Genomic DNA, 13,544 nt, shown 5'->3' on the forward strand with positions numbered 1-13,544 from the left:
GACCCTGCCTTTGTACTGTCAGTAATTCTTTTGAGGAGAATAAACTTGACCTAGAATGATATAACATACTGTACTGGTCTCGCCTTTCAGCGAACCCACAATAATAATAGAAATATAAAGTGTACTTCTCAGAATCAGCAATCTTCTCTGGTTCTTCCAGAGGATGCAGTCCTACTGCCTTGAGGGGGTCTCTGCGGACCCCATGGCACTGGTGTAAAGTAACCGAGTATATTTACTGAAGTACAATTTGAGAGATTGACGTATTGGCACCAGCATGGTGAGCATGGAAATGTATTTATTTATTTGTGTGGTTGCCCAGAGGGCAACACATTATAGTTCTACACAATTCTGTGTAAACTCCAATCAGGAAGCATCATCCGGTGACGTCATCCAATGGGGAATCCCTTGAAAAACACAGAGTGATGTCATCATTTCGTTCTGTGTAAACTCATCAGGAAGCAGCATTCTCGGTGACGTCACCATTATAGAGATTCAATGGGAGTTAAACTCACTGGTCCATTGAGTTCAATGGAGGAGTGGTGAAAGCTTGAGGATTGGTCAAGAATCATGACATTTTAGCTATCCAGCCTTTATAGGCAACGACACTCGAATTTCCCAAAACTGTGTACGGTATCTAGTTTATTACTTGTGCCAACAGTGCGTTCAAGTAGTCTACTGTGTTCGGTTGCGTATGTACTGTATGTATGTAGCTAGGTAGGTAGCTGTGTGTTTAAGCCCGTAGCCCAAACAGGGACCATCATTTCTGGCAACGTCATCATTAACAGCCAATGAGAGACCAGCATTCCTGGTGATGCTGGGTAACTAACGCTGGTGAATGCTAACCTGGTGAGTAGCTAACCTGCAGACGCTGGTGAATGCTAACCTGGTGAATGGGTAACCTGCCGACGGTGGTGAATGCTAACCTGGTGAATGTTAACCTGGTCTAACCACCGGGAGGTCTAACCAATGTTCAGTCCTCGTGATGCCGGTGGTGATGTCACTGGCATCGCCAGTGGTAATGCCAGTGGTGAGCGCACCTCGCTCTGCTGGCACACAAGTAGGCACCTTTTGGTCCGTGTTAATTTTTTGACTATCACAAAGTGAAATAATCATAGGCTAACACAGTAGGGCACAGTCTGTTTCTTAGCATCCGGTCTTTGGCGCTAGCACAGCAGCAGCGGCAATGACTGAATGCAAGCCAGCTGAACCACAGTGGATTTGAACACCTATGTAGATTCTGTGACATCCCTATTGACTTCTACAACATCCCAATGCTCTGTATTTGAAAACGTTGTCAATCTGTCTCAGCCAATCACAATGCTAGGTCGGAAACAAACTGTGACATCACAGCCAACATAAAAGAGAAAGGATGCACGACGCTCAGTCTCACTCTCTCAGCGGCTTTTATAAATTAGAGGCTCTCCAACCTTTATATATTTTAAAGGAATATTGACGGAATATACCGCCTCAGAGAGAGAGAGAGAGAAACATGTCAGAATTCATTGAACGTGTGGCAGAGGAGTCTGAACAGGAAGACTCTGTAGAGGAAGAGCTTGAGCTGAAAAAGGAGGATGAAGATGAGGAGGAAGAAGAGAACACAGAAGATCAGGACGAGCAAGGGAATTTAAGAAGACTCATTGATGACGGAGACGAGGAGGAGGAGGAGGATGAGGAGGCAGGAGGAAGTAGTGACTCCGAGGATGAAGGAATAGACAGGAATAGACAGAAAAGGCGCAACTATGAGGTGGACGACGATGATCTAGACCTCGTGGAGGAGAATCTGGGCGTTAAATTTAAAAGGAGGAAGAAATATGAACGCTTGAAGACAATGGACGATGACGAAGAGGACGACAATATGAAAGACTCAATTGCAGACAAGATCTTCACTGGCGACGGGGGCGAGCCGCGGGAGAGAGAGGCCGCCGCCACGGCACCCCGGCGAGGCTCCGGCAACGAGGGAGAGGACGAGGAGTCGGACATAGACGACTTCATCGTGGACGATGACGGCCAACCCATCACCAAGAGGAGGGGATACACTAGTGACGCGGCCTTGCAGCAGGCCCAGGACATCTTCTTTGGTGGGGACTTTGACGCTGACTTTGCGGCCGAGAGGGAGGCCAGGAGGAGCATACTGGAGCTCTATGAGCCCAGCGAGCTGGAGAGCAGCCACCTGACCAAGGAGGACAACGTGATCCGCTCCACAGACGTGCCGGAGAGGTTCCAGTTGCGCTCGATCCCGGTGCGACCCGCCGAGGATGACGAGCTGGAGGAGGAAGCCAGGTGGATCTTTAGACACGGCTTCACTGCCCTGACCATTTCCATGCAGAAGAGCAGAGATTACGTAGACCGGGGAATGAATGCAAACCTCCGGAGGAAAGGCCCAAGCACAATCGACAAGATCAAGGAGGCCCTCAACTTCATGAGGAACCAGCACTTTGAGGTTCCGTTCATAGCCTTCTACAGGAAGGAGTATGTGGAACCAGAGCTAAACCTCAATGACCTGTGGAGGGTGTGGCAGTGGGACGAGAAGTGGACTCAGCTGAAGACCCGCAAGCAGAATCTGATGCGGCTCTTCCAGAGGATGCAGTCCTACCAGTTTGAGCGGATCTCCGCTGACCCCGAAAAACCCCTGGCAGATGGCATCCGTCCCCTGGATTCCACCGACATGGAGAGGCTGAAAGACATCCAGACCCTCGATGAGCTGACCGACGTGTACAACTACTTTCTGCTATACTACAGCCGACACATCCCCAAAATCAGGAACTCTGCAAAGGTTGGCAAGACTAGACTCAAGAAGATCAAGGAGGTGTCAGAGGATGGTGAGGAGGATTTGGAGGTAGAAGAGGAAGAGGAGGAGCACAAAGAACCAGACCTGAAGCAGGCCTCACGCAAGAACATGTACAGCATCTGCCAGAGCGTGGGACTTGATGGGTTGGCCAAGAAGTTTGGCCTAACACCAGAGAAGTTTGGAGTAAATTTGCAAGACTGCTACCAGCGCCACGAGGCAGAGCAGTTCCAAGCTGAACCCATGGAGTTGGCCAAAGATTATGTCTGCAGTCAGTTCACTACTCCCGAAGCTGTGCTTGAAGGGACCAGGTACATGGTGGCCTTGCAGATTGCCCGGGAGCCCCTAGTTCGCCAGGTCCTCAGGCAAAGATTCCAGGAGAGGGCGATGGTCAACATCAAACCGACCAAAAAAGGAAAGAAGGAGATAGACGAGGCCCACTTCGCCTACCCATTCAAGTACCTCAAGAACAAGCCTGTGAAAACGCTAAACGGAGATCAGTTCCTCAAGATGTGCTTGGCTGAGGAAGAGGGTCTTCTCACCATGAATATCTCTATCGATATGATCGCTGACATTGGCTATCCAAGCGTCCGGACATACTTTGACGAGATCAAACACCTCTACTACAGGGATGCGTTCAGCCACCTGGTCCAAGAATGGAACGGGCAGAGGGCCTTAGCCATAGAGATGGCCCTCGCTCAGTTCCTCTACCCTCAGATGTCTGAGGAACTGAAGAACAAGCTTGTCGCAGAGGCAAAGGAGCACGTGGTCCAGTCCTGCAGCCGTCGCTTGTACCACTGGCTGAAGGTGGCTCCGTACAGGCCAGACCAGCTACTGGAAGACGACGACCTGATGGACGAGAGCCACGGCAAAGGGGTCCGAGTCCTGGGAGTGGCCTATGCCTCCAGCAGGGACACGCCTGTGTTCTGTGCACTCATCGACGGCGAGGGAAAGGTGATCGACATCCTGCGCCTGTCCTACTTCATGATGAGGAGGAACTCCTTCAGGGAGGATGAGAGGGAGAGAAAAGCCAACGATATTGGGAAACTGCGGGCGTTCCTGAACAGCCAGAAGCCCCACGTGGTCGCCGTCGCCGGGGAGAACAGAGACGCCCAAATGATAATCGACGACATCAGAAGGACCATCGCAGAGTCCTCTCTGTCCCCGGTGGCAGTGGAGCTGGTGGACAATCACCTGGCCACGCTGTACATGAACAGCAAGAAGTCGGAGGTGGACTTCCGGGACTACCCACCCCTGCTGCGGCAGGCCGTGTCCATAGCCAGGGTGATCCAGGACCCGCTGGTGGAGTACGCTCACGTCTGCGGTGGCGGCGAGGACGTCCTCTGCCTCAAGCTGCACCCGCTGCAGGAGCACGTGGTGAGAGAGGAGCTGCTCGGCGCTCTGCACTGTGAGTTCATCAACCGCGTCAACGAGGTGGGAGTGGATGTGAACCGGGCCACCTGCCATCCTCACACGCAGGGCCTGCTCCCGTACGTGTGCGGCCTTGGGCCGAGGAAGGCCTCTCACCTCCTCAAGGCCCTGAAGCAGAGCAACGCTCGCCTGGAGAACAGGACTCAGCTCCACAGCCTGTGTCACATGGGGCCCAAGGTCTTCACCAACAGTGCCGGTTTCGTCAGGATCGACACAGTGTCGCTGGAGGACAGCACAGAGTCATACATCGAGGTCCTGGACGGCTCTCGCGTTCACCCGGAGATGTACGAGTGGGCTCGGAAGATGGCCATGGACGCCATGGGGTACGATGAGTCGGTGTTGGACGCCAACCCGGCCGGAGCCCTGGAGGAGATTGTGGAGAACCCGGACCACCTCAAAGACCTGGACCTGGACGACTTTGCAGAGGAGCTGGAGAGACAGGGTTATGGCAATAACAAGATCACTCTGTATGACATCCGCGCTGAGCTGAGCTGCAGGTACAGAGACCTGAGAATTGACTACAGAGCCCCCAACACAGAGGAGGTATTCAACCTTCTCACAAAGGAGACACCGGAGACCTTCAATACAGGCAAGTTGATCACCAGCACAGTAACGAGCATTGTTTACAAGCGGGCCCAAAGGGAGAGCTGCGACCAGGCCATCCGTAATGACCACACGGGGCTGTGGCAGTGCCCCCTGTGTCTGCGGGACAACTTCCCCGATCTCGGCAAGGTGTGGAACCACTTTGATAGTGGCTCCTGTCCGGGAAACGCCATTGGCGTTCGGACCAGGCTGGACAACGGCGTCCAGGGGTTCATCCCCAAAAAGTTCCTCAGCGACAAGGTGGTCACGCACCCCGAGGAGAGGGTCAAGGTGTGCATGATGGTCCACTGCCGCATCATGAAGATCGACATCGAGAGGTTCAGTGTCGACCTAACGTGCCGCACCTCGGACCTGATGGACAAGAGCGGTGACTGGAGGCTCCCCAGGGACGTCTTCTACGACTTTAAGGCGGAGGCAGAGGATGAGAGGAAGGACGGGGAGCTCGAGAAGAAGCAACAGCGAATGCCCTATGTGAAGCGCGTCATCGACCACCCCAACTTCAGGAACGTCACCTTCAAGCAGGCAGAGAAGATGATGGAGTCCATGGGCCAGGGGGAGTTGGTGTTCAGGCCCAGCAGCAAAGGAGTGAACCACCTCACTGTCACCTGGAAGGTGGCGGACGGTATTTGCCAGCATGTGAACGTGAGAGAGGAGGGCAAGGAGAACGACTTCAGCCTGGGACAGACACTGTGGATCAGCACAACAGAGTTTGAAGATTTGGACGAGATCACAGATCGCTACGTCCGGCCAATGGCCGCGTTTGCCCTGGACCTGCTGAGGCACAAGAACTTCCGGGAGTGCAACGGAGGAGACCGCAGGGCCATGGAGGAGCTGCTGGTGAAGACGAAGAGGGAGAAGCCTGCGTTCATTCCGTATTTTATCTCGGCCTGCAGGGATCTGCCAGGGAAATTCATGCTGGGCTACCATCCTCGCGGGAAACCGCGGGTTGAATATGTGACCGTCACCCCGGACGGCTTCTGGTATCGCTCCCGGATGTTCACTTCAGTAAACGGACTGTTCGGCTGGATCAAGGACCACTACAAGGAGCCCTTACCGAGTAGCGGCAACAGAACCTCGGATAACAGCGGCAGAACGAGGACACCCACGGACCTGACGCGAGCAACCATCGCTCTACCGTGCAAAGTGAACACACGGATGTGCCAGAAGCCAGAAGCGGCCCTAGTTCAATGCGGCTCCGGTCGGTACAACGGGAGAAGCGGAGAGCGCAGCTCCTCCGCGGCCTATCACGTGTTCGCCACGCCCCAGCAGCCAACAGCGGCCGCGCCGTCCATGTTTGACGCCCAGCACCGGCCGTCCCCGCGCCCGCTCGCACCAAGTGGTCCAGTCCACATGTGACGAGTTGGGGGTGAGAATGGGTCGACTCGACTATAGGGTGAGGTTTGTTGTGTGAGAGCACTATTCATAATGATTAAAAGAACAGTAAAGCTGGTTACTAACAAGAGTTTTGTTTTAAAAAAAGAAAATAATAATAATAACTAGAAAGATGCAATTCTGGGATATTGCGAGTGTGGTTGCCATTTTTGCATTTTCCCATTCAAGTCAATGGGGTTAATGCCGAAGAGGTAGCACCTTAGAGGTGACGTCACCATGCGTCATTCGCCAATGCGGAAGCAGCAAAAACTGCTTTTTGGCCAATTAGGAGGCTGCAAAGAGGTGATGTCACAGAGAATGCTGCCTACTGATTGGCTAAAAACTACCCCATAAACTCGGGACAGAACAATAGTGCCCTACAGGAGACCACACTAACTAGAAGGATGCAATTCTGGATTTCATGTGTGGTTGCTGTGACGCAAGTCCCGAGGAATCTGCTATGAAATTAATTTCCTGTTTATTCTGGGAATATACAGTAAATGGTTATTTATACGTGGTTGCCTATAGCAAACACACTAATAAAAATGTCTCCCTGCCTGTATCTCCCATCTGGCCTGCTTATCTAAAATAATAATTACTTATTGCTACCATAGGTAGCATTTACTATGAAAATCTGCAGCTCATGTGCGTCAGTCAGTCAGTCACGGCTCATGTCACGCTCCATATATGACCAAGGCAGAATTCAATTGCAAGTGTGACTCACGTCACGGCAACCACACTTGCAAATTAATTCTGTCCTTGTTTTATATGAATAACACATCCCAGGAAGCCTTTAATTCACAGAGATCTTTTTTTTATTTTGTCACATTCCCTAAGCCAATAATTTGATCTCCATGGGTCATCGAATTATTTGCTTAGGACAAATAATCTTTGGCGTTGGCTGTGACAAAAAAACTAAACAATCTTCAACAACCTCCTGTTTGCGATTATTGTGTCTGTGGGAGATGCCTTGTTGGCTGGTAGGGAAGCACAGCAGACCGCGCGGAGGTGCCGAAAGCCTGGGGGTTGAAGATGTACGATTCTGTCCCTATCGGTACGTAACTCGGACAGCGCTGAGTCGGCTCAAGCGGACTTCGCTAGACATTGTCTCGTGTGGCTGAAGTCCGCTTGAGTCGGCGGCATAGAAAAGTGAAGATTTTGTCATGCTTCACTTGATATCACAATATAAATGGTAAGACAGAATTAATTTCCCGGCGGATTCCTCGTGATCGTGACTCGCGTCGCGGCAACCACACTTGCAATAGGGTATTTCTACGACAAACTAGTCAAAATGGATGGCTTCCATCCCTTCTTGAGCAGATTTGTAGTTCTTTGATTACGTTATAGTGACGTCTTCATTACGTCTTTGACACCTTTTCGTTTGCACACTTGACAACATTTACACTTTTCAGAATTCAAACTTTTTTAATTGCAGTGTTGAATGTGATTTCGTAGATATTGCTTCAGAATTCTTCTTTTTTTTTGTTGCTATTGCTTTGTGTTTTGCTCAAATCTATTTTATTTTTCATTTTTTTGTGTATAATATTATTCTCCACCTGCCTATACCCTATTGAAAGATATATTATATGGTGTTATGTGTTTTTAATGTTTTAGTCCAGGGGTCCCCAACGTTTTTCAGGCCAGCTGAGAGCGAGAGAGAGATGAAGCAGGCACTACATATTGTATAATACATAGTGTTGCAGATTAAACATTTTCATAGATTTCATTGATAGCTTCATTCATCAGTGTTAGAAAACATCCTTTTGCTAGCCACCAGTCACGGGTGGCTGACGCTGTGCCCATGGCATAGCCAGCCTAAGATCTACAAGCTCACAACGTGTCTACAAGCTCTACAAGCTCACAACGCGTCGCGATACGACACGCTGTGAGGTTGTAGATCAGCTATTTTTCAAATTGCCTAGGCCTAAGTATAAAATTAAGCTAGAGTGGTAAATGTATGGTTTTAATATTATGATTTACTGTATATCTGCAAAGTAACTAGTAACTAAAGTTTCCAAATAAGTTTAGTCGATTAAAAGTACAATATCTGGATCCAAAATGTATAGTAGAGTAGAAGTACCGGTAATTGGAAATTGGAAATACCCAAGTAAATTACAAATACCTCAAAACTTTAGTAAATGTACTTACCGGTAAGTTAAAGGGATATTTAAATTTTGGTCATTTTATCCTCTAATCAGGCTTTGGGGAACACCCCTTATATGTGAGCTGGCCGTGCTTTTTTTAATAATATATTTATTGTATCACATTTTTGTCATTTTCCAAAATATTTGTTACAATGGGGTTTTTATAGGAAGGGGGCGTGTCTGATAAAATCAATACCAAATATCTACCGGTAAATACTGAATAAAAAAAATCTAAAACTGTCCCGGGTGCTCACAAAAGCCTGAATAGATGATAAAATGACCAAAGGTTCTTTTTTGGTGTTTCCCATAAAGGTCCCTGGTCAATTATTTACTCAAATAGTTGTGTATGAATGTATGTGTCCTTCCACAGCTACTTGATGATCCACAGGAAAGAACAGCCAAACAATACAAATAAAATCAGTTGCTCACCAATTCCTTTTTTTAAGCATCTTTAATACGTAGTGTAACAATGCTGATTGATTGTGTTTTATCTATCGTGTAAAAGGGTGGTTTTCAAACATTTTGTGGCCAAGGCACACCCATGGGCAAGTCAAAACATCTCAGAGCACACCTGTATTCATAGAGGCAATGTCCAGCCACAAAATAAATAAATAGCCCATTAACCGTTTTCGTTAATGACGATCTGAAAATAGAGACTCCGCCAGGGTTAGAACATAATAGTATATATAGAATTCATCTGCCTCTGTATTGGGAAATGAGTGTGCACAAAGTATGGCAAATAGAAATGTACATAAAAAAGAAAAACCTAATAATGTTTTTGTTTAGAGCACCGAAGTCTGCCGTAATTGAAGCATCCTACCTGGGTCGACTTTTTTTTTCTCACCCCAATCTGAATTCCCATAGACTTGTTTAATAACGTGTCAAGAAGTGTGTTCTGAAAATAAACTAATGAAACGATTCAGGCGGTTTGACTCACTCATATGGATATGAAGAATCAACTGACGGCGAGAAAACGCTAATGTTATTGCCGCCGAGTTACATTTTCTCCAGAAACAGACTGTATCAAATATGAGTGACTGACTATTGTAAACGATACAGAGCCACCTCCCCGATAATATCGCTCGCTGAGACAGTTTGTTTATTTTTGGACCACAATTCTTATATGAGACGATTCTAAGATGACCCAATGTTATTCTACATTGAGAAAAACCTCCGTGATCCAGTGGAAGAACAAGTGACGTCAGGACTTCGGTACTCTATATTTGAATATTGCAATAATAATGTTGTGGTTGTCACAGAATCTCAAGGCACACCTAGACTTGTCTCTGGGCACACGTACCAGTGTGCCTTGGCACACCGTTTGGGAACCACGCCTAAAATTATTGAATGCTTTAACCAGTGAAAAATAGCAGATATACAAGCTCGCAGCGCGGCACCGAGTGCCGCGCTGCGAGCTTGTAGATCTGCTATTTTTGAAAAAGTCGTGAAAATGTGTGCAAATCTTTGAATGTATGTATTTTCAAAGCGAACGTTTGTAACTCAAACTTTGCTTCTGGGGGGTCCCTGGAACTAGATATTTTGAAATGGGGGTCCGTGGCCAGATAAATATCATTTTGGGGGTCCTTCACATGAAAAGGTTTGAGCACCACTGACATAGTAGTCTCTCAAGAACAGACTAACTGAGCTCCAGTTATAAGTGAAAAGGACCTTTTCTTTGACGATGGCTGGCCAGATTGCTGACATAGAAACATCGTTTTTTTCCAAAAACCTTAGAAGGATACAAAAGACACCTATAGAATCGGGTCAAAATTAGAATTTTCAAGATTTTTCAAAAATAGCAGATCTACAAGCTCGCAGCGTGACACTCGGTGCCGCGCTGTGAGCTTGTATATCTGCTATTTTTTATATTTAAAGCATAAAATATTGCGTCATAATGTGTTCAGGCCTAAATGGGTTAACCTTGCCATGTTCAAAACTCTCTAGCGGGGGAAAAGATTTCCCAAATGTTTACCTTATTTTCAAATACAGTATATTATATATACATACCTGAGCAAATATTTACTTTCTAGCACCCGTGATGTGCTGGTAGTACTCAGACATACAGTTTTTGTGGGTTTTCATTAAAGGACAACTCCGCCCTAAATCACTTCTAGGCTCACTTTTCTACTTACATTGATCCCAAAAGACTGTCCATGGGGTCTTTTAGGCAGAAATGCCCCTCCAGTTTCCCCAGCAGAACGCAGCAGCTGTCATAGCATAGAGTGGAGCCTATAAGCCTATCACTTTTACACTATTTGTTGTGGTCAAAAGTTTTTTTTTTTTCATGAATGTTTACTAGTTTTAATTACAAACACATCCATGCCTTGGTTGTCCCACACAAGCCATCACAATCTCATAAATGATGTTTTGGGGTGAGCATTCGGCACAAGTGCCAATCAAAGTGAATGTGCTGACCAATCACAGGGCATCTTTTCCGGGACTTGGCAAAACACATAAAAGCATGACATCTGTTTAGCAGAGTGTGATGGCTTGTGTGGGACAATGATGACATGGATGTGTTTGTAATGACAACTAGTAACACATTCATGAAAAATAAAAACACCTTTGACCACAACAAATAGTGTAAAAGCGATAGGCTTATATGCTCCACTCTATGCTATGAGAGCTGCTGGGTTCTGCTGGGGAAACTGGACAACAGGGGCATTTCTGCCTAATAGACCCCATGGTCAGTCTTTTTGGAACAATATAAGTAGGAGAATTAGCCTAGAAGTGATTTAGGGCGGAGTTGTCCTTTAACATTATGTGAAAGAACACGTTCCTGTTCTTTCGAGTCTCACACTCACAGCTGCACTTCATCTAAAGAACTCGTTCTTGCGTCATCTACGAGAGACCACGTTGCTGTGCAGCCACAAGTTCTGGAGTGAATCTCGCGTAGCCAGACGACTATTCCACAATCTCCGCTTCCGAATGCTATATATAGAGTCTGGAATTACACCTCCTGAAAGTTACGTAACGGAAGCTGGCATTTCCGTTCACGCAGATATATTTAAATATCTATATATCTCTAAATATATATTTGTATTATTTCTTTTATTTTACATTTCTGCTAAACAGCTACGCTATATGCATAGAGGATTTTGATTTATATTAGGATACATTTGCATGACCGTAAAGACGAAATGGAAGTGTGGAGAAGGCTTCACATCCGCTATAAGTTTTTCTTGTGAGACTCCGGACTGTATCACAGTTGAAAATTGTGGGAGGCAACAGTCTGGCCACGCGAGACTATGGAGTGAACGGGTTTGCCACTCACACATTTGATGAGGGCGCTGGAAACAGTCACACACAATCCATGGACCTTTTCCAAATCAACACAGAGATCGGTGAACAAATGCTATTGGCGGAGAACAAATTCTTCTGGCTAGTGTATCCTGTTCTGCTCCCAAGAATGGCTGCACTCGGTTAGCCTACACTTGGAATAGAGGGTATGCGCGTGACATCATCACCGTACCAGGAAGTTATGCAGGAACACCTATTGAGTGTCAAAAAACTACTTTTTGGCCTTGAAAGCCTATACAATATACATCCAAAACGTAAAGTCCTATCTGATTGCTTTAAACGATGTTAAACAACGTTAATCTCACTTTGCCATTCACTTTGCCACTCGATTAGCCACTCGATTTTCCATTCACTTTATGCATGCGCATACCCTCTATAGCATCATTGGGGATCAGTGTCAATAGAGAGCAGTGTCTTGTTAACTGTGGTCCTCCAAGTCCTCCATAGCAGTGGGGTAATCCTAAATTGTTCTGTTCCCCACTGTCCGAACGGACAAATGGACCCTTACGAGCCCGTAACTCTCAGAGTTAAATTAGCACCGAAGATTTTAGTGTAGTTTGGGGGTCCCAGAGATTTAAAGACAATCATAACAAACGTATCCAATGGCTTGGGACCCCTGGAAGTAAAAAAAAAAAAGGTGAAGAGTGCTTTCTGGAAATAGTTCAAGGTCAGATCAGACGCTCTTCTGGCGGTACTTTGAGCATGCTGTCCATCTCCAGCCGCGCCCCGGCCAGCTCCTGGGTGCTGGGGCTGTACGCTCCCTCCGACTGGCGCTTTTTCCTGGCCGTCATCACCATGACCGTCACCGCCACGATGACGACGAGCACGCAGAGGCAGGCCAGCGGGATGGCCACCACCAGCCAGGGAGCACGCTCCCTCTGGGCCTGTTTCTGTGAAGCAGGGACAAACGTCGGCGGTTAGTTTCAATTGGGGTCGTCGCTATGCAGGCTTGTGGTGGACATTTTTGTCAAATATTTGCCACGGACATAAAATACATTGTGGACAATACTATTACCAGAAACAGATAAAGAGCTAACCCAGAATTACCATAACAGGTCTGTAACTCTGAGGGCTGTATTTTGATTGTCTTAAGTACCAGCTCTTATGCCTTAACCTAAAGGCCTGTCCATACTGTCTCCGACCACCAAACTGTTTGTTGGAGAGTTCCGACTTTCTGACGTGCAGCTTTCCGAACTATAATTCGGGGTAATGTTTTTCAGGAGATGCAAGTGACAGCATTTTGTAGTTGAACTGGACCTTTACGACGAAGAGTTTGGTGGTCGGAGACAGTATGGTACTCTAAGACCACAGATATAAAGAGCTAGATGCCTCGGTCACCTCTGCAGTTAATTGGAGCGATGTGCAAAAGTTCTAGTCCGGACTTCCTGGAAAAACCAAGGGACACTGTCAGTCAAAGTGACTTCTGGCCAATCACAGCGCGACTTTTCCGGGACTTATCCAAGGACCACAATTCAATTCAACAGAGCCAGTTCCGATGTTGCGCGGCTCAGCTGTTCTCACAGGCTGCGTACGTAAAGACCTGCCTCTGATTGGCCTGGCAATTTCCCTATGTGTGACGCACGCGGAAGCAATGAACACGGAAGTGATGAAGATTCCCATGGTTGCTAAATGCATACGCCCCCTAGCCGAAGGAGGCGTTTACCTTTCTATGTCTATGCTTAAGACAATCAAAATAGAGCCCACTGTGTTCAAATGGAACCATTTGGTTCTATTTGTACAATCTGGGGACTTGACATTCAGTAATTGGGTCTTATGATCAAAATAAGAACATTCTAATGGTGTGTAAAAAAAGCATCTCACATATGATCACATGATGTTCTCAAAGGTGTGATCAGAGGTAGTCATACTTCAGTCATAACAACATTATGTGTGTGTGTGTGTGTGTGTGT

At 47.2% G+C, this 13,544-nt stretch overlaps 2 protein-coding genes across 2 annotated transcripts in view; one reads left to right on the top strand and one right to left on the bottom strand.

The window, feature by feature from the left end:
- Positions 1 to 1,489: 1,489 nt before the first annotated feature.
- On the top strand, positions 1,490 to 6,175 carry LOC308299044 (transcription elongation factor SPT6-like; the record flags this gene model as incomplete). Its single annotated transcript, XM_080742770.1, has 1 exon — positions 1,490 to 6,175. One exon carries the CDS (start codon positions 1,490 to 1,492, stop codon positions 6,173 to 6,175), a length of 4,686 nt encoding a protein of 1,561 aa, XP_080598896.1.
- Positions 6,176 to 12,302: 6,127 nt separating this feature from the next.
- crb2a (crumbs cell polarity complex component 2a) overlaps positions 12,303 to 13,544 on the bottom strand; it is a gene marked incomplete at both ends in the record, with an annotated part of 35,381 nt that continues 34,139 nt past the window's right edge. Inside the window, one exon of the mRNA XM_080742771.1 lies at positions 12,303 to 12,524. Coding sequence (XP_080598897.1) covers positions 12,303 to 12,524 — 222 coding nt within the window. The remainder of the gene's footprint in view (positions 12,525 to 13,544) is intronic.

Source organism: Nannobrachium achirus, assembly GCF_963921795.1.
Source record: "Nannobrachium achirus genome assembly, chromosome: 15".
Lineage (NCBI taxonomy): Eukaryota > Metazoa > Chordata > Actinopteri > Myctophiformes > Myctophidae > Nannobrachium > Nannobrachium achirus.